General features: G+C 47.2%; 2 protein-coding genes across 5 annotated transcripts in view; one reads left to right on the top strand and one right to left on the bottom strand.

Annotated features, from left to right (window-relative positions):
- The window catches only part of LOC140429174 (uncharacterized), a 254,567-nt gene extending 242,442 nt beyond the window's left edge, over positions 1–12,125 (top strand). Inside the window, exons 30-31 of one of the 2 annotated variants that reach the window (XM_072515841.1) lie at positions 9,774–9,898; positions 11,059–12,125. In XM_072515841.1, coding sequence (XP_072371942.1) covers positions 9,774–9,898; positions 11,059–11,297 — 364 coding nt within the window. In that variant the 3' untranslated portion in view covers positions 11,298–12,125. The remainder of the gene's footprint in view (positions 1–9,773; positions 9,899–11,058) is intronic. The other variant, XM_072515842.1, reaches the window with a different exon arrangement.
- Positions 12,126–13,356: 1,231 nt separating this feature from the next.
- ing2 (inhibitor of growth family, member 2) lies at positions 13,357–18,776 on the bottom strand. Of its 3 annotated transcripts, none has more exons than XM_072515844.1 (2): positions 18,505–18,776; positions 13,357–14,259 (listed from the first exon to the last, which is right to left on the bottom strand). In XM_072515844.1, the coding sequence occupies exons 1-2, from the start codon at positions 18,578–18,580 to the stop codon at positions 13,595–13,597; spliced, it is 741 nt and encodes a 246-aa protein (XP_072371945.1). In that variant the 5' UTR covers positions 18,581–18,776; the 3' UTR covers positions 13,357–13,594. The 3 variants fall into 3 exon arrangements, with proteins under 3 accessions (XP_072371945.1, XP_072371946.1, XP_072371944.1); XM_072515845.1 differs by lacking the exon at positions 18,505–18,776 and adding an exon at positions 18,260–18,326; XM_072515843.1 differs by lacking the exon at positions 18,505–18,776 and adding an exon at positions 17,900–18,116.
- Positions 18,777–20,479: the final 1,703 nt, after the last annotated feature.

The raw sequence follows: 20,479 nt of genomic DNA, 5'->3' as shown, positions 1-20,479 counted from the left end.
TTCTTTCAGTATATTAAAGGAAAAAGAATAACTAGAGAGAGAATAGGACCCCTCAAGGACCAAAATGGACACATATGTGTGGAACCGCAGGAGATGGGCGATGTTCTCCATGAATATTTCTCTTCTGTGTTTACCATGGAGAAAGACATGAAGACTTGGGAATCTGGCAAGATTAGTGGCGATATATTGGGGACAGTTCGCAATACAGTCGAGGAGGTGATGGACATATTAAAAAGCATGAAGGTGGATAAATCTCCTGACCCTGGCCAGGTATATCCAAGAATTATGTTAGAGAAGATATTACTGGAGCCCTGGCTGAGATATTTGCATCATCGTTAGCCATGGGTGAGGTGAGGTACCAGAGAGGAGGGTGGCGAATGTTGTGCCTTTATTTACGAAGGGCTACAGGGAAAAACCTGGGAATTACAGACCTGTAAGCCTAACATCTGTGGTGGGTAAGTTACGAGAAAGGATTCTGAGAGATAAGATATACAGGCATTTGTAAAGATCGGGTTTGATTAGGAGTAGGCAGCACAGCTTTGTGCATGGGAGATCACGCCTTACAAATTTGTTAGGAGTTCTTTGATGAAGTGACCAGGAAGGGTGATGAGGGCAGAATGGTAGACATAGCCCATATGGACTTCAGTAAGGCTTTTGATAAAGTTCCACATGGTAGGCTGCTCTGGAAGGTTAGATCACCATGGAATCCTGGGAGATTCTTTGGACTTGTGCCTTGTAGATAGAGGACCGGTTTTGGGGAGTCAGGAGGTGAGTTACTCACCATCAAATTCCCAGCGTTTTATCTGCTCTTGTAGCCACAGTATTTAAGATTGCCCAGTTAAGTTTATGGTCAGTGGTAACCCCATGATGTTATAGGTGGGAAATCAGCAATAGGATTGAATGTCAAGCGGCAGGAAATGATTAGATTTTCTCTTGTTAGAGATGGTTATTGCCTGGCAATAAGCAAACGTCACTTGTCACTTATCAGCCCCAGCCTGTATAATGTCCCGGTTTTGCTGCATATGGGTACGAACTGCTTCATTGGACTGAGTTCTCTGTTGTCGCCGCTGGTAGCGGAGTTCCCGATGTGGTGGAGAAACCAGCGTCGGGGAAGAAACCGTTTCCAATGCTCCGGACCCCGCTTGCGTCAGGATCAAGTTACGTATTAATGGACTGGGCACCCTAACCACCTGATTCTCTGGTCCTCTGGGCTGGGAATCACGTGGGAGTGAACTAGTGCAGGTATACCTGACGTGGTGGACCTCGCGGTGGGGCAAGGAAGTAACCTTTTGAAATCCATCAGAGGGTTCCCCCCCCCCCCAACAATTCAAGACCTGCCCACCCCACCCCCACCAGACCCACCCAGTGCTCCCCTCACCAGAGACCCCTAATTAAAGAGACACCTGAAATATAGAGACCCCCTAATTAAAGAGACCCCCCAGAGACATCCTAATTAAAGAGACCCTCTGCCCAGAGACCCCCTAATTAAAGGGCCCCCACCACCAGAGACCACCACCCCCGCCCTGAAGGCAGACCCTGTCTGGAAGCTAGAGAGTAGTCCAGACAGATGTAGTGAAAAAATGGCTTCCCTTCCATCATAAGGTCAATCAACAACCCCACTATCTGGAGGGTTCCTTCCAAGTCACTCACTACCATGACTTGGAAATGTATCACCATTCCTTCACTGTCTCTGGGTCAAAATAATGGAACTCCCTCCTTAATAGAACAGTGGAGAACCTTCCAAGCAATTTTTCACAGTGCTCAGCAAAAGGAAGTACAGTAGAAAGAGAGATATCTAAGGAAATAAGGGAGAGTATCAAATTGAAGGAAAAAGCATACAAAGGGGCAAAGATTAGTGGGCGACTAGAGAATTGGGAAATCTTTAGGGGGCAACAGAAAGCTACTAAAAAAGCTATAAAGAAGAGTAAGATAGATTATGAGAGTAAATCTCAGAATATAAAAACAGATCGTAAAAGTTTCTACAAATATATAAAACAAAAAAGAGTGGCTAAGGTAAATATTGGTCCTTTGGAGGATGAGAAGGGAGATTTAATAATGGGAGATGAGGAAATGGCTGAGGAACTGAACAGGTTTTTTGGGTCGGTCTTCACAGTTGAAGACACAAATAACATGCCGGTGACTGATGGAAATGAGGCTATGACAGGTGAGGACCTTGAGACGATTGTTATCACTAAGGAGGTAGTGATGGGCAAGCTAATGGGGCTAAAGGTAGACAAGTCTCCTTGCCCTGATGGAATGCATCCCAGGGTACTAAAAGAGATGGCTAGGGAAATTGCAAATGCACTCGTGATAATTTACCAAAATTCACTAGACTCTAGGTGGTCCCGGCGGATTGGAAATGAGCAAACGTGACACCACTGTTTAAAAAAGGAGGTAGGCAGAAAGCGGGTAATTATAGGCCAGTGAGCTTAACTTCGTGAGGCACAATCAATTGAACAAAGACTAGAGTTGGATACAACTGAGGCTTTATTGCTCTAAGATGTGTGGCCTCCCACAGCAGCTGGCAAAATGGCTGCTGAATGGAGGACATGCATATTTATACTCCTCCTACTGGGCGGAGCCAGCAGGCAGGGACTACCGGCGAACCTGTAGTACAGGTCCTACCTTACATCACCTAATACAGGTGCAACAGTGGTTTACCATACTTCGGTAGTAGGGAAGATGCTGGAATCTATCATCAAGGAAGAAATAGCGAGGCATCTGGATGGAAATTATCCCATTGGACTGATGCAGCATGGGTTCATAAAGGGCAGCTTGTGCCTAACTAATTTAGTGGAAATGTTTGAGGACATTACCAGTGCGGTAGATAATGGGGAGCCAATGGATGTGGTATATCTGGATTTCCAGAAAGCTTTTGAAAAGGTTGCTGCATAAGATAATGATTCATGGCGTTAAGGGTAAAGTAGTAGCATGGATAGAGGATTTGTTAATTAATAGAAAGCAAAGCGTGGAGATTAATGGGTGTTTCTCTGGTTGGCAATCAGTAGCTACTGGTGTCCCCCAGGGATCAGTGTTTTGCCCACAATTGTTCACGATTTACATAGATGATTTGGAGTTGGGGACCAAGTGCAATGTGTTCAAGAATGCAGACGACACTAAGATGAGTGGTAAAGCAATAAGTGCAGAGGCTACTGGAAGTCTGCAGAGGGATTTGGATAGTTTAAGTGAATGGGCTAGGGTCTGGCAGATGGAATACAATGTTGGCAAATGTGAGGTTATCCATTTTGGTAGGAATAACAGCAAAAGGGATTATTATTTAAATGATAAAATATTAAAACATGCTGCTGTGCAGAGGGACCTGGGTGTCCTACTGCATGAGTCGCAAAAAGTTGGTTTACAGATGCAACAGGTGATTAAGAAGGCAAATGGAGTTTTGTTCTTCATTGCTAGAGGGATGGAGTTTAAGACTAGGGCGGTTATGCTGCAACTGTATAAGGTGTTAGTGAGGCCACACCTGGAGTGTTGTGTTCAGTTTTGGTCTCCTTACCTGAGAAAGGATGTACTGGCGTTGGAGGGTGTGCAGAGGAGATTCACTAGGTTAATCCCAGAGTTGAGGGGGTTGAGTAGACTGGGACTGTACTCGTTGGAATTTAGAAGGAGGCGGGGGGGGGGGGGATCTTATACAAAGATAAAAAATTATGAAGGGAATAGATAGGATAGGTGCAGGCAGGTTGTTTCCACTGGGGGTTGAAAGCAGAACTAGGGGGCATAGCCTCAAAATAAGGGGAAGTAGATTTAGGACTGAATTTAGGAGGAACCTTTTCACCCAAAGATTGTGAATCTGTGGAATTCCTTGCCCAGTGAAGCAGTTGAGGCTCCTTCATTAAATATTTTCAAAATAAAGATAGATAGTTTTTGGAAGAGTAAAGGGAGTGTTCGGGCCAGAAAGTGGAGCTGAGTCCACAAAGTTCAGCCGTGATCTCATTGAATGGCGGAGCAGGCTCGAAGGGCCAGATGGCCTACTCCTGCTCCAATATCCACGAAATACCAGTTAAACACAAGGAAAACTTAAACGTACTATCTGCATCTGCTACTTTCTCCAATTCAGCAACCCAATACAGTTCAAATGCCACTTATAAATAAAGTTAATAGATGACTTGTTTAACTATGTAAAGAGAGACTCTTTCAGGACAAGGTCCAGTAGACGTCTTTCAGGACCAGATCCAGTACACCGCTTTGACAAAGTGTCATCAGACTCAAAACGTCAGCTCCCTTCTCTCTCCACAGATGCTGTCAGCCCTGCTGTGATTGTCCAGTATTTTCTGTTTTTGTTTCAGATTCCAGCATCTGCAGTAATTTGCTTTTATTCAGTATACTTCTGCTCAACCAAGCAGCATTTGGAAAAGCTGTTCAACTTAAAATCCTTCTGTCTTGTCAGACTCAGATCCTATGACAAACTGCATAACTACTGACAGATCTGGCTCCTCCCATTAATACATCATCTGTATTCCACTAAGATGTCACATGACCTGCTTAGCTCGGACAAAATATAATCCCTCATTAGTAATCCACTCTCCAGGGAATCGCCAGAAATTGTAACAATGTACCATTAACCCTTTATATGTGAACAAGTAAATGGTTAGAAACCATGGGGTGGATTCTCCGATTTTGGGGCTATGTCCCCACCCTGTCGTAAAAATTGTGGCCTTTCACATCAGAAAAACTTGTGTGAAAGGGCCACATATTCATAGCCCTGCAAGGGGCTAGCAAACCTGGCATGAAACTAACAGCTTTTGCTGCAGATACAGGCCCCCTCACTTCCGGCTCGGAGGCCGCGCATGCGCATGGCAGAGGCCTCTAGCAGCTGCGCCCTGCTCCATGGCGAATTCAGACCGTGGAGCTGGACCCTCCAAATAGAATTCAGACTCCGGAACTGGACCCTCCAAATAGTGCCTCCGATTGGCCGCGCGCCCGACCCTGACCGCCCGCCCAAAATTAGTCCGGTGCCATATAAGGCAACCCCTGCCCTCCGAATGGCCCACCCCCAACCATGGCAGCACGGTAGCATAGTGGTTAGCACAGTTGCTTCACAGCTCCAGGATCCCAGGTTCGATTCCCGGCTTGGGTCACTGTCTGTGCGGAGTCTGCACGTTCTGCCCGTGTGTGCATGGGTTTCCTCCGGGTTCTCCGGTTCCTCCCACAGTCCAAAAATGTGCAGGTTAGATGGATTGCCCATTCTAAATTGCCCTTAATGTCCAAAAATGTTAGGTGGGGTTACTGGGCTATGGGGATAAAGGGGGATTGGGTGGCGGCGTGGGGCTGAAGTAGGGTGCTCTTTCCAAGGGCCGGTGCAGACTCGATGGGCTGAATGGCCTCCTTTTGCACTGTAAATTGTATGGCGGCTGTCAACTGAGTCCGCAGCCGCCATGCTGGTATCCTGACCGGCAGGACCACATTAGATCCACGCCATCAGGACTTCAGCCGGTCGGGGGGCGGAGAATGATGGGGGGGCCTCCAGCAATGGCCATAGGTAGGTGATACGCGACGCGGCGTACTGCTTTTCGGGCCCCGGAAAATCGTGGAACCGGCGCCAGTCCCGATTTCGTGCACCTAAATGTATTCTCCGCCCTGGCGCCGGCCACGATTTCGCCGTCGGGGTGCAGTGAATCCAGCCCCATGGTTCCCTCACGTATTTACTTCTTAATTACAGCTTTAGCAGACACAGAGTCTGGATACCTTAACCTGTGTTCTTTAATAATATTATTTGAAAGCGAGTGGTCCCAGCAGAACTCAAACTGAGTCTTGGTGGGAAGGTTGTTGCTCGAGGTATGGCTAATTCTGGAGCACGAGGCTTCAGCATTGCATTCAAAATGCTATGGGGGCCCATGGCCTGTGAGGTGTCCAGTGTGCTCAGTCATTTATTGATATATGGAGTGAATAAAAACTGGTTGATAACTTGTCCCTGTGACAGGGGCAGCACGGTAGCATTGTGGATAGCACAATTGCTTCACAGCTCCAGGGTCCCAGGTTCGATTCCGGCTTGGGTCACTGTCTGTGCGGAGTCTGCACATCCTCCCCGTGTGTGCGTGGGTTTCCTCCGGGTGCTCCGGTTTCCTCCCACAGTCCAAAGATGTGCAGGTTAGGTGGATTGGCCATGATAAATTGCCCTTAGTGTCCAAAATTGCCCTTAGTGTTGGGTGGGGTTACTGGGTTATGGTGATAGGGTGTAGGTGTTGACCTTGAGTAGGGTGCTCTTTCCAAGAGCTAGTGCAGACTCGATGGGCCGAATGGCCTCCTTCTGCACTGTAAATTCTATGTGACATTGGAACCTCAGAAAGAGCCCAAGTTGCAGCATCCATTTTGCATTTTACACTTCTGGTTAAAAACGCAAACAAACTTTTCGGCCTCATCTCATCTGCCACTGAAACACTCATCCATGCCTTAGTTACCTCTAAGTTTGACTATTCCAATGCATTCCTGGCCGCCTACCATCTTTCCCTCCCCCTGAACTTGAGTTCATCTGAAGCTCTGCTGCCCATGTTTCCTCTCACACAAGCCCTGTTCACCCACACCCGTGCTCACTGACCTCTATTGGCTTCCGGCTAATGGCTCAATTTTAAATTTCACACTCTTGTTTTCAAATCCTTCCGGGGCCATGCCTGCAATGCTGGAGCCTCCTCTTGTCTCTTGGGGATAAGTGCGTTCCTCAAATTCAGAAGTCTTGGGTATCCTGATTTTAATCACTCCACCCTTCAACTGCCTTGGCTGTAAACTCTGGAAATCTCCTCGCTGTTTCCTTCTTTAATATGCTTCGAGCCTCCCTCTTTGGTCATTTGCCCGAATGCCCATCTGCTGTGGGTTCAAATTCCGCTTCAAGCCATTCCTGTGTAGCATTTTACTATGTGAAAGTTAAATACAAGTCATTATAGTTACTGCAATTAAATCATATTCACTTGACTTCAGCTGTGGATTAGATTATCCTTTGCTGCCTTCTATTGGTGATAGATTCAAATGGCAAACGTTCACCCAAAGGTGCAACTCAAAACAGTGCAGCAAGGACCGGTGTTTCAAATCTGAGATTTTGGTGAATGGGGGAATTCAGTGTGGTGAGGGAGTGGGCACTCTTCTGTCCTTTCACACAAAGAAAAATGGCCCAAGAGAGGGAACCAGAACAGCGAGACCCGAAACCATTAATTATGTGAGCAGGTAGGCGGTTGGCAAGTTAAAGTTTTTTCCTCTCTCTAAATTGGGGCAATAGTGAATACTTTTTTTTCCGCAGTATCATCAGTTTAATGTTAAATTTATAGCATAACCGATTGAACTCCATAACTACCATAATCGTTGAGTGATATTTCTAAAGTTGAAACTTAATTAGTTAAACACAATAAAGATGGCAGGGCAGATGATGCATTGCAGCTGAAGCATATGAGAGCTGACAGACACATGAACAGCAACCACATCTGCAGTAAGTGTCCACAGCTTGAGGAACTTCGGCTTAGAATTAATTAGTTCCAAGTTCGAGCTTTGGACACTGCAGTGCAAGTTACTCGAACACTTTGGTCCAGAAGGCAGTCACACCCTTGAGACTAGGTACTTCAGATTTGCTCCATTGTCAGGAACAGAAGGCTGTGACTGCAGGTGAGACAAGTATGTGGATCCAGAATGTAGCAATGAAGGAGCCTCAGCCCTTGCAATTATCCAATAGCTTTGATTTACTGGCAGCTTGTGTGGACTGCAGCAGAAAATGCCTGGAGGTTGTGAAAATAATCCCAGCACCATCAAGCAATAGGGCATTCAAGTGCAGGACTGAAAAGGAACATAGTGGTAGTATAGGGTACGGTACAGTGAGGGAGGGAGGGGATGCTGTTCAATGCAGCTGAGAGCATGAGGCCTGAAGACCTGCCTGGCGCCAGTTAAGGACATCTCTTCCAGGCTGGAGAGGAAATTAGAGCGGGAGGGGAAGGATCCAGTTTCATGGTACCAAGAAATAGGTAAGACTAATAACAGGTTCCACTAGGAGGTGGAAGTTGCTAGGAATTACACTAAAACACAGACTACTAAGGTAATAAACTCAAGATTGCTGCCAAGGTCATGAACAAATTGGCATTGGGTAAATAAGAATATAGTTGGACCGGCTCAATAACTGGTGTGGGAGAAATGGGTTTTGATTCATGGGGTACTGGCATCAATATTGGGCATGATGTGGCGATGCCGGCGTTGGACTGGGGTGAGCACAGTAAGAAGTCTTACAACACCAGGTTAAAGTCCAACAGGTTTGTTTCGATATCACTAGCTTTCGGAGCGCTGCTCCTTCCTCAGGTGAAATTGGAGAAAGAGGGGAGAGTACTATTTGGACGTCTGTCATATGAACTGCACTGCGACTGTTCTGGTGAATCATATAACAAGCCGAGGTCCAGATCGTGCCGGCGGAGCAAGTCAGGTGATTTGCGATTGGCCAGGAGCCCAATATGGGGCTCACGCTTGTTTCACCCCATGCACACAGATCAGCACCAGGCGCAACGGGGTCGCTGAATCAAGTTCGAAATATTTACATATTTTGCAAGGATTTTTAAACTGATGGCTGTGACAGCATTGTACATGAATGGTACTGTCTCCCTGTATTATTGACAGGGATACTCAGGTTTACAGTACACCCGTTACACTCTTGTGTCCACAATGCAGCACGGTAGCACAAGTGGATAGCACTATGGCTTCACAGCGCCAGGATCCCAAGTTCGATTCCCCGCTGGATCACTGTCTGTGCGGAGTCTGCACGTTCTCCCCGTGTCCACGTGTGTTTCCTCCGGGTACTCCGGTTTCCTCTCATAGTCCAAATACATGCAGGTTAGGTGGATTGGCCATGATAAATTGCCCTTAGTGACCAAAATGGTTAGGAAGGGTTATTGGGTTACGGGGATAGGGTGTGAGGGCTGTAATGGGTCGGTGCAGACTCGACGGGCCGAATGGCCTCCTACTGCACTGTATGTTCTATGTAATGCAAGAAGTGTACCCACAATGCCCCCAAAATGACTCAAACTGTGGCCTCCTCATAAAGCAACCGTGGCACCTGTTAACAACCATGGATGCTTGAGGTACGATTGTGTAAGATCAGTGACGCTGGGTTGCCATTGTTTCCCCTGTTCTTTTTCTAAAAGCTAATAGCTTCAAAAAGCTTGACGCCACCTGCCCCTAGTGGTCGCAATGTACAAAAATGCAGTGGCAATGAGCAGTTGGCCAGCATTGCTTCCAGGTCCGCTGATACCCGACAAGATGCTGTTCAGGCGAAAGATGCTCTCGGTTCATGAATCATGAATGTTCTTCCAGGAATATCACAACTTGATAACAAGCTGACTTTGTGTTTTGCCTTGCAGTTGGCTCATTCAGGCACAGAAGTGACCAGAGAATTATAGATTCACTACAGTGCAGAAGAAGGCATTCGGCCCATAGTGCTGCACCGACCAACTGAAACAGCACCCTAACCTCGCCCCTCCCACCCCGTCCTATCCCCGTAACCCCAACTAATCTTTGGACACTAAGGGGCAATTTAGCATGGCCAATTCACCTAACCTGCACATCTTTGGACTGTGGGAGGAAACTGGAGCACCCGAAGGAAACTAACGCAGACGTGGGGAGAACATGCAAACTCTACAATCACCCAAGTTCGAAATCAAACCTGGTTCCCTGGTGCTGTGAGGCAGCAGTGCTAACCACCTAGTGTAGCAATCTTCACACTCGATCACTGGGGTCACAACACAAGGCCTTTGGCTTCAACAGGTAGTGAGTTTTTCTTTCTCTTCCCTTTTACTAAAAAGGCTGAAAGTGTGGGACCCATTCAGAAAAGGCCACAAGACTATCCCAGGATATGAAAACCTTAACTTTACAACAAACAGTACTGTATATTTGACAGATGGTGGATCTAAAGCTATTGTTCTGGCAGGTATGTGCAGCTAATACCCATTGAAAGTAATATCTCTGGGTTTAATCATGATTTGGGGGATTAAATTCTTCCTTTACCCATCATGTTTTTAAAAATTATTCCTGTCAACCTAACGCACACTAGAACTATGGATTAGGGATCTTCCCAGGTTTCAGTTAATATCTTAGTATAGAAGACAGCAGTTTATTGGCCACTGAAGAGCATGGAGAAGTGCTCTTCTGTTTTTCAACCACACCATATTCTTAATTGACTGTTCGGAAGTACACAATGGGATTGGTTACTGACTCCCCATGAGCACACACTGGAGGCTAGCAACTCCAAAGTGGTGGACTGCAGGCATTTCATCAAGCAAGCAGTGATCCATGTCCAATCGCCAGCAACACAATATGAATCTCGAAAACTTGCACTGGATTCATTTACATTGTTAATCTACTGGCTAAGGGCGAATTATAGAACATGAGAGCTCGGTACTGTGATGGAGTAAAATCCGTAAAGTCCCTAAAATGCAGATGGAGGCCATTCGGCCCATCGGGTCCTATCCGAAAGATCACTCTACCTAGGCCCACCCTATGCCCGTGCATTGATCGTGGCGAATTCACTTAACTTGCACATCTTTGGACACAAAGCTGCAATTTAGCATGGCCAATCCACCAAACTGCACATCGGAAACCAGAGCATCCGGAGAAAACCCACACAGGGGAGAACGTGCAAACTTCCCAGTCACCCATGGCCAGAATCGAGCCTGGGTCTCTGGCACTATGAGTCAGCAGTGCTAACCACTGTGCTGTGCAGGAATGAAGCAACTATCGTCAAGCACCTCTTATCCACCTCAGAGCAGCTAAAGAACAGTATTAGTAGAGGCTAGTTGCAGAATGAGATTGCCTCTTCAAATGGAAAAGAAGTAATAAAACATCAAATTCAAAAAATGGTGTGTCTCTACCTTCCATTAAACCAAACTCTGGTAAAACTCTTAATAATTCAAGTAATCTTCAAACCACCTCCCAAATGAAGACTTCAGTCCTCTTCTTATGTGATATTTTAATTGGGAAACTAATCTGAGAGCCAGTACACAGTGATTTGACCGTGTCAGCACCTTAAATGCTTGTTTAAATGTAATAAAGTAGTTGAGGTTCACCAGCTTTTTCTTTCTCCTGCCTCAGGTGGTGTGAGTATGTGGGATCTTGATGGCGACACAGTGCTGTCAGTTTTTACACCTGACAGCGTCATTCAGAACATGACTCCAATGCTTGAAAGCAACCTCATTCTTCTTGGCATGAGCAACACACCTGTTCTTATCACCTTAAAGCTGACATCAAAGAATAAACTTGAACTAACTTCCACAGGAGAGGATATGTTTGGAGAAGCATCTAGTAGCAGTGAGGAAGATGACAATTCTTAATTAAATCAGCATCTTACCCTAGCCTGAGTGTATGTATTTTAAACATTGGTTGGGCTGTACAATAGTTGGTGCCATTTTAAGATTATTACATTTTGCAGGGACTTCTGCTTGCTGACATTGTGCAACAAGTGCAGTGTCTACATCCCTTTTGTTGGCACTTATGCTAATGCAGACACCCTACTTAATTTCAGAACTAGAATTGCATGCTTCCAGGGTCAATTCTTGCTGTACAGTATCTTTTAATTGCCAAATAATGAAGTAAATCTTCATTGAGATTAATCTGTTTACATTGTTTGGAATTTCCAGTAAAAATGGCATTAATACATTAGCTGATGTTCAACGTTAATTGAATGGATTAGCACATCAATCTACATTTGTTTAGAAGCATGAATGGCTCATTTACACTATATATTCTCTTCCCATTCAGTAGCCCCTAGACTTTTTATTAATTGTTTTTCAATGTCCTAACTTGTGTATTGAATGAAGTTTCCATTTCCTTATTATCTTCATATTTCATATCTCAAAGCAAAATAATGACTGTTGTTCTATTTGCAAAGCAATGATCAATCAGTACATTGTACAAGGAATCAATGTATCTAATGGAAGTCATAGAATCAACAGCAACTTGAAGGGGCTTTGTCACACTTTCCCGATATGTTCAGAATTTCTGAACCAACCAGCTTAACAATGGAGCTTTGCTAAGTTTTTCCCAGCGTTTTCTGTTTTTATTTCAGCTTTACAACTCCATTGCAGACCCTGTGATTTTGACTATTGTAAAGTGGTTTTGCATTTTGTTTTGAGGGCAAATAAAGAGATGATCAACACTGACGTCACTGCACAATTTCACATCATTTTGCAAACTACTTTAAATGCCTCACAAATTTCTTCAGAGCCATTCTTTGCTGCGATACTATAGAACAGAGTGGGTTGTGGACCAATCGACCGCGCTGTCCCCGTTCACGGGAGCAGCGCCCAACAGCTGCTACTGGCTGTTAAATTGAAAATATCAGCCTCTACAGCCCTTTAAATTTAAAGAAAACGGGCTGTGTGCAGTCTTTCGGCCAGAAGCGACAGCAGAGAGCAGATCACACGCCCTGCACAAACACTGGGTATGATCAAAGGCGCTCCATGTACTTGCTTTTGCCGCCAAATCATGGAGAAAGCTGCTTCCATTTTCTAGCTGCTGGCAAGAGGACTGCGAAGATGGATCATTCTCTGAAAAGAGGCAGCCAGACTCAAATAACTACTGGTCAGGGTCCCTAGTTGCCCTTCAGGGATGGGCAATGAATGCTGGCCTAACCGGCGACGCCCACGTCCCATAAATTAATTTTTTAAAAGGAGGGCAATGCGCATTATCAGGTGCAGTTCCTTTGTAGCCTCATCTTATGAAAATGGAAAATTCAACCTCGCACACGTAGGTCATCTTGAAGGGCAATAGCAACAAAATGCTTGCTTTACTCAACACTGGAGACTTTAAACCTGATTCCAGTTAGATCGTGAGGACCAAAGGTAAATGAACGTGGCATGTGTTGTGAAGATCAATCGGCAAAAGTGGGTCCCGGGAAAAACACTGCTATAGAATATTGCATGAACATAAAATGTTATTTTCTTCCGAGCCCAAGACATGCCTGCAGCTGGATGGATAGTTGGGTAGGGTCGGAGAAGTCACATATGCTGATACTATTATCGAAAGTATATCGTTACTACTGAAACAGGCAGTTTAAAGGCCCTCCGATTTTCCTCAGCCTGTGGAGTGAGATCAGTGGCTTGAATCTCCAACATTATGCCAGCACTGCAGACCACAATACAGACACAACATTGTCCATTAACCATACACAGTCTATCCACTAATAGCTCTCTCCTTATTTGTTCTTGGGATGAGTGTGTCATGGGCAATGCTGGTATTATTGTCCATCCCCAACTGTTCTTGAGTAAATGGTCATGAGCCATTTAGAACTGAGCGGCTTGCTAGGCCATTTCAGAGGGCATTTAAGAGTCACATATTGGCCAGACCAAGCAGAGATCCTCCCCAAAAGACATCAGGCTCATTACTAACAAGTCTAGCATTTCATTCCAGATTTATTAACTAAATGAATTCACATTTCTGCCTATGTAAAAAGTTTAAATAAGCATATCTACACAAATACTGCCTCGGTGCATGAGTCTATACACAAATCAAAATTCAGCAATGTTTAATACCATAGTAAAAATGATTGCATAGTTACATACAATTTAAGCTAATGTTCTTATACATGATGACAGACGTTATGAAAATCTTTTAAAATTTAAGGTCGGCACTACCTCGACTTCCTATCCTTTTTTGATTTTTCTATGCATTTGTCCATAGTCTTTTCAGTATCACCTCTGCATTTTGGACAGTACCATTTACCTTTTGGCTTGTACGTTAATCCTACACATGAAAAATGAAACCACTCAATTGGACATTCATCATTATCACAACCTATCATTTCACCATAGGACACCTGGTTGCAGAGGCAGTACGTGGGTTCATTAGGATCAATTGGAAAGTCAATAGGGGAGATTTCCCTTTCTGGTCTAGCTTTCGAGCGCTTCTTCTTTGCAGATTTTGATTTTTTCTCTTTAGGAGGCTCCTCTCCCTCTTCAGTTTCATTACCAATATGGCACAATTCACGGTTTTCACCGTTTTTCGGTCTGCGCAGCCTTCTGGAAGGCCTTTCCGTTTGAGGCACCTCCATTTTCACCTTCTCGGTAGACTTCTCATGTTCAGTTGGGTCCTCAAAACAGTCGGAGTGACTATCCATCTCCCGTGCACAATTCTCCACCTGTTCACTCATGTGTGTGACGATCTGAATTTTCTCATCTCCCAGCTCTTGGCTGCTAATTAGCGCTCGCTGGAGATGATGCAGCAGCCGCTTCCTTTGAGCAATGTCTGTTTCCTGCTTATACTTTTCATAAGCATCATCAAGTTCCTTCAAAACATCTGAAACAGGGAAATAAATCTAAGTTTGCAAATTAGGAAATGATGAACACGATGCTATTTTAACATTCATCAATATTCTGGCCTGCAATCAGTTCCCAGTGTATTAAAATACTCATATTAAACTACATTTGACCCCGACAGAAATTTATACATGCAGAGAATCTACATACAGAGTGAGGAACAAATTAGTCCATTTTGTTTTTTAAATGGCTGTTACATTGTGTCTCACTGCCATTGCACACTTGTCTTTTTATGCTAAGTCAGCACAATTGCAGCAATATAAACACCAGTCAGCTTCAAAATTTAAATCAAAAAAGAAAATCAAGGGCAGCACTATAGCACAGTGGTTAGCACAGTCCCTTCACAGCTCCAGGGTCCCAGGTTCGATTCCCAGCTTGGGTCACTGTCTGTGCGGAGCCTGCACGCTCTCCCCATGCCTGCGTGAGTTTCCTCTGGGTGCTCCGGTTGCCAAAGATTGCAGGTTAGGTGGATTGGCCATGATAAATTGCCTTTGTGTCCAAAAAGGTTAGGTGGGGTTACTGGGTAGGATGAAGGCGTGGGCTTAAGTAGGGTGCTCTTTCCAAGAGCCTGGGACTCTTTTCTCTAGAACACTATCAAACTATTTGGAAGGACAGAGTGGATGGTAAGGGAGTTATTGTAGCTCTGTTATTTAAGGATGACATTTCGGCAGTAGTGAGGGATGATATCGGTGCTATGGAGGATATGGTTGAATCCATTTGGGTGGAAATCAGGAATAGTAAGGCGAAAAGGTCACTGACAGGAGTAGGCTATAGGCCACCAAATAGTTCACAATTCATAAAGATGATTTGGAGTTGGGAACCAAGCGCAATGTGTCCACGTTTGCAGACGACACTAAGATGAGTGGTAAAGCAAAAAGTGTAGAGGATAATAGAAGTCTGCAGAGGGATTTGGATAGTTTGAGTGAATGGGCTAGGGTCTGGCAGATGGAATATAATGTTGACAAATGTTAGGTTATCCATTTTGGTAGGAATAACAGCAAAAGGGATTATTATTTAAATGATAAAATATTAAAATTTGCTGCTGTGCAGAAGGACCTGGGTGTCCAAGTGCATGAGTCGCAAAAAGTTGGTTTACAGGTGCTTAAGAAGGCAAATGGAGTTTTGTTCATCATTGCTATAGGGATGGAGTTTAAGACTAGGGAGGTTATGCTGCAACTGTATGAGGTGTTACTGAGGCCACAGCTAGTGTGTTCAGTTTTGGTCTCCTTACCTGAGAAAGGACGTACTGGCACTGGAGGGTGTGCAGAGGAAATTCACTAGTTTAATCCCAGAGTTGAGGGGCTTGAATTACGAGGAGAGGTTGAGTAGACTGGGACTGTACTCTTGGAATTTAGAAGGTAGCGGGGGGATCTTATAGAAACATATAAAATTATGACGGATAGATAGGATAGGTGCAGGCAGGTTGTTTCCACTGGCGGGTGAAAGCAGAACGGGGGGCATAGCCTCAAAATAAGGGGAAGTAGATTTAGGACTGAGTTTAGAAGGAACTTCTTCATCCAAAGGGTTGTGAATCTATGGAATTCCCTGCCCAGTGAAGCAGTTGAGGCTCCTTCATTAAATGTTTTCAAGGTAAAGATAGTTTTTTGAAGAATAAAGGGTTATGGTCCGCTGGCGGGAAAGTGGAGCTGAGTCCACAAAAGATCAGCCATGATCACATTGAATGGCAGAGCAGGCTCGAAGGGCCAGATGGCCAACTCCTAGTTCTTATGAAGGGGTGGAGAGGTGGTGGTGATCTGATAGAGGTCTTTACAATTATAAAAGGCTCTCATTGTAAACAAAATCATAGTACTTCAGACCTACACCCTTAATATCGTGGTCAGCCGAAGCTAACCTGCCATAAATCTCTCTCCCCGGCATCTCTCTTTCTTTCCCCCTCCCCGTCAGCTGTCGCTCTCTCCCCATCCCGCCATCTCTCTCCCTCCTCCACGCCGTGTCTCTCTCCCCCACTACAAGGCTTTCTTCCCCTGCCCCCCACAACACGACTCTCTTCCCCAGACCCCGTCCCTCTCATCGCCTCCGCCTCTCACTCCTCCTCGCCGCCCACCCTTCGCTTGCCTCCTCGCCCCCCTTTCTCTCTCTTCTCCTCGCACCCCCGTCTCCCTCTCGACCCCCCCCCCCGACTATCTCTCTTTCTATCCTCCTTGCCCCTATCTCTCTGTTCTCCTCCCTACCCCGCCCCTCTTTTCCTCCTCACCCGTCTCTCTCTTCTCCTCCTCGCACCCCGTTTATGTCTCTCCCTCTTCTCCCCCCCCCCCCCCCCCCCCCCCCGGGATCTGTCTTCTCCTCGACCCCCTCCCCAGTCTCTCTCTTCTGCTCGCCCCCCGTCTCTCTCTCTTCACCTTGACCCCCCCCCCCCCCCCCCCCAGCCTCTCGCTCTTCTCCTCACCTGCGGTCTCTCGTTCTTCTCCTCACCCAGCCCCCCCCCCGGGCCTCTCCCACTACTCCTCGCACTCCCCCTCCCCAATCTGGTGTCTCCCTCTTCTCATAGTCTCCCCCCCCTCCCCGGTCGCTCCCTCTTCTCCTCGCAACCCCCCCCCCCCCCCTCCGGTCTCTCCCTCTTCTCCTTGTCTCCCCGCACCTCCCCCCCCCGGTCTCTCTCTCTTCTCCTCACCGCCCCCCCAGTCTCTCCCTCTTCTCCATGCCCCCCCCAGTCTTCGCCCCTCCATGCCATCTCTCCCTCTTCTTCTCACCGCCCCGCCCTCTCTCTCTTCTCGTTGCCCTCACCCCGTCACTCTCTTGCTCTTCTCCTCGCCCCCGCCCCCGTCTCTCCCTCTTTGCCTCGTCCCCCCCGTCTCTCTCTCTTTGCCTCGCCACCCCGTCTCTCTTTGCCTCGTCCCCCCGTCTCTCTCTCTTTGCCTCGCCACCCTGTCTCTCTCTCTTTGCCTCGCCACCCCGTCTCTCTCTCTCTCTTCTCCTCCCCCCGTGTCTCTCTCTCTTCTCCTCCCCCCGTCTCTCTCTCCTCCCCCCCCCAGTCTCTCCCTCTTCTCCATGCCCCCCCCCCCAGTCTTCGCCCCTCCATGCCGCCTCTCCCTCTTCTTCTCACCGCCCCGCCCTCTCTCTCTTCTCCTTGCCCTCACCCCCCATCACTCTCTTGCTCTTCTCCTCGCCCCCTCCCCCGCCTCTTTGCCTCGTTCCCCCCCCCCGTCTCTCTTCTCCTCGCCCCGTCTCTCTTTTCTCCCCCCACATCTGCCTCTCCTCTGCCCCCCACGCCTCTCTCTGCTCTCCCCTCTCTCTTCTCCCCCTCTCTCGCTCTTCTCCCCCCTCTCTCTCTCTTCTCAACCCCCTCTCTCTCTCTTCTCCCCCCTCTCTCTCTCTCTTCTCCCCCCTCTCTCTCTCTTCTCCCCCCTCTCTTTCTTTCTTCTTCCCCCCCCCCCCCCCCCCGTCGTCGCTTTCTCTCTTCACCTCACCCACACACCCCAGTCTCCCTCTCTTGTCTCCCCCCCCCGCCCCCGCCCGGTCTCTCTCTCTCGCTCTCTTCTACCACCCCCCGGTCGCTCCCTCTCCTCTCCTTCCTGTTCTCCCCTCCCTCTCGTCCTCCCGGTCTCTCTCTCCCTCGCCCCCCGCGGGCCTCCCTCCCCTCTCCCGGGCCCCGCTCTCACCACGGTACCGGGTATCGATCTCCCTCAGTCGGGAGACGCTCCGCTGCAGCTCCAGTGGCAGTGCCTCCACACTCTCCAGATAATCCTCCACATAGCCGGAGAGCCGGGCCTTGGGGCACTGCGTAAGGCCGAGCATGGTACCGGCCCCGGGCCCAACCTCTCCGGTCCCAAACAAACTCTGCGGTTTCTGCGCGCCTGCGCACTCACCCCGCCTGCCAGCCAGCCCGCCCGCCTGCGCACTCACCGACCGCCAGCTGCGCGCCTGCGCACTCACCGCCCGCCTGCCAGCCAACCCGCCCGCTGCGCGCCTGCGCACTCACCCGGCTCTCCAGCCCGCCAGCTGCGCGCCTGCGCACTCACCACGCCCGCGCATTATGCGGATCACCGCTTCAAGAAAGAAATTAAATCCCATTCCCGCGTCCTATCTTTACAGTCAGTCAAGTCGAAGAGCGAATCGGAATGAGTTTTGAATTGCTGACTGGATGTGGAATCCCTTTCACGGTCGGTCACCATGGCAACTGGCGGTCGCCATAGTAACCGCCGGTGTGGAAAAAAACGACATTCTGAGAATGAGCCCCGTGCTGTTGATGTACCCAGTACATTACCTGCGTAACTTCTGGCTTGGACGGCTGCCCCGTCTGCGCCCGCGCGCTCAGTCCGGGAACATCGTGGCGCCCTCATGCGGGCCCTGCAGACAGGGACAATCGCTTCAAGGCGAGACACTCACTGCCCACGGGTCCGGGGACTTTCCCCTAGGCTCAGGGGGGGAGAGAAACTGCGTTCTCCGTGTGTAGCCTAGTAAGCAGGTCTTCAGAATGCCTATCTTCAAATGTCCCCACCGATCTTTTATATATCACCATCAGTGCAACCACATTACTGTTGTGGTCTCCGGATATCAGCGACATGGAGTGTGAGCGCGGGTGATTAAAGTCATTCCGAACACGGAAGACCTTTCAAAAACGGTGCCTATTTGTTAAGTTCATGAACAGAGTGGGGAACGGTCAGATTTACGAACACATTATGCTAATGAGATTTGCAACAGCCCCGCCAATGAAATCCTGCAAAATGCTGGAACGACCCAGCACTGGGAAAATGTGTCTGAAAGTAGCTCCAAAATCCGCCAGGAGAATCTTGACTAAATGACAGGCAAAGGGAAGCAGAGAAGGTTGAATTATACCCACATCTACAAAGTGATGATAAAACATGTTCACCCAGACACTGGTTGAGGCTCCTGTCTGGCCACTCACGAACCCCGCCCACTGCATTTTCCAACAAACCTGGCTTGACAACCTCAAGAACTCATCCCTGCTAAAACTGCCTACCACTCTTGGGCCAGCAAGGTCACTTTACCTTGGTTCCCTTTACCGATCTAATCATGGCCACAACATCGAGCAACAGGAGTAGGCCATTCAGCCCCTTGGCTGATCTGTGACCTAACTTCATACAACTGCCTTTGATCCATAATCCCTTAATATATTTGCTACCTATCTCAGATTTAAAATTAACAATTGATCTGACTGGGAGAGAATTCCAAACCTCTACCACCCTTTGAGTGAAGAAGTTCTTCCTGACATCTCTCCTGAACGGTTTAGCCCTAATTTTTCGACGATGCCCCCTAGTTTTAGAATCTCCACCCAATGGAAATAGTTTATCTTTATCTACCCTGTTTTTCCCTGTTAATATCTTGAATATATCAATCAGATCACCCCATAAACTTCTCAATTCTAGCAAAAACAGGTCTAATTTGAATAATCTCTCCTTACAACCCTGTAATCCAGGTATAATTTTTGTAAACCTATGTTGCACTCCCTCCAAGGCCAAAATATCCTTCCGAAGGTGTGCCCAGAACTGCTCACAATACTCCCAAGTGGGGTCTAACCAAGGTTTTAATAGCTGCAGCATAATCCCTATGCCTTTGTATGCCAGTCCTCTAGATAGAAGACTAGCATTCCATTAGCCTTTTTGATTATTTTTTGCACTTGTTTCTGGAATTTTAAGAACCTATGCACCTGAACCCCCAAGTCTCTTTGGACATCCACTCTACCTAACCTCTTTCCATTTAGAAAGTACTCTGCTCTATCCTTTTTTGGTCCAAAATGGATAACCTCACTCTGACAATAAATTCCATCTGCCATAATTTTGCCGTTCACCTAGTGTGTCAATATCTCCTTGCAAGTTTCTGCTATCACCTAGGCTGCCAACACTGCCACTTAAATTTGTATGATCCGCAAATGTTGATATATGACTTTCCATGCCATCATCCAAGTCATTAATGAATACTGTGAATAATTGAGGCCCCAACACAGATCCCTGCTGTACACCACTAGTCACCTCCTGCCATTAGAGTAATTGCCCATTATCCCCACTTTCTGTCACCTGCCACTCAACCAATTTCCTAACCATGTCAATAATTTGTCCTCAACTCCGTGGGCTTCCACTTTAGTTAACAGTCTCTTGTGTGGAACTTTATCAAATGCCTTCTGGAAATATCCATATAAATGACACCCATAAACATTCCCTTGTCCACTACCTTAGTCACCTCTTTAAAAATTTCAATAAGATTAGTCAGGCATGACCTTC

Source organism: Scyliorhinus torazame, chromosome 9 (genome assembly GCF_047496885.1).
Source record: "Scyliorhinus torazame isolate Kashiwa2021f chromosome 9, sScyTor2.1, whole genome shotgun sequence".
NCBI classification, from domain to species: domain Eukaryota; kingdom Metazoa; phylum Chordata; class Chondrichthyes; order Carcharhiniformes; family Scyliorhinidae; genus Scyliorhinus; species Scyliorhinus torazame.
This window is presented reverse-complemented; position numbering and strand designations above follow the sequence as displayed.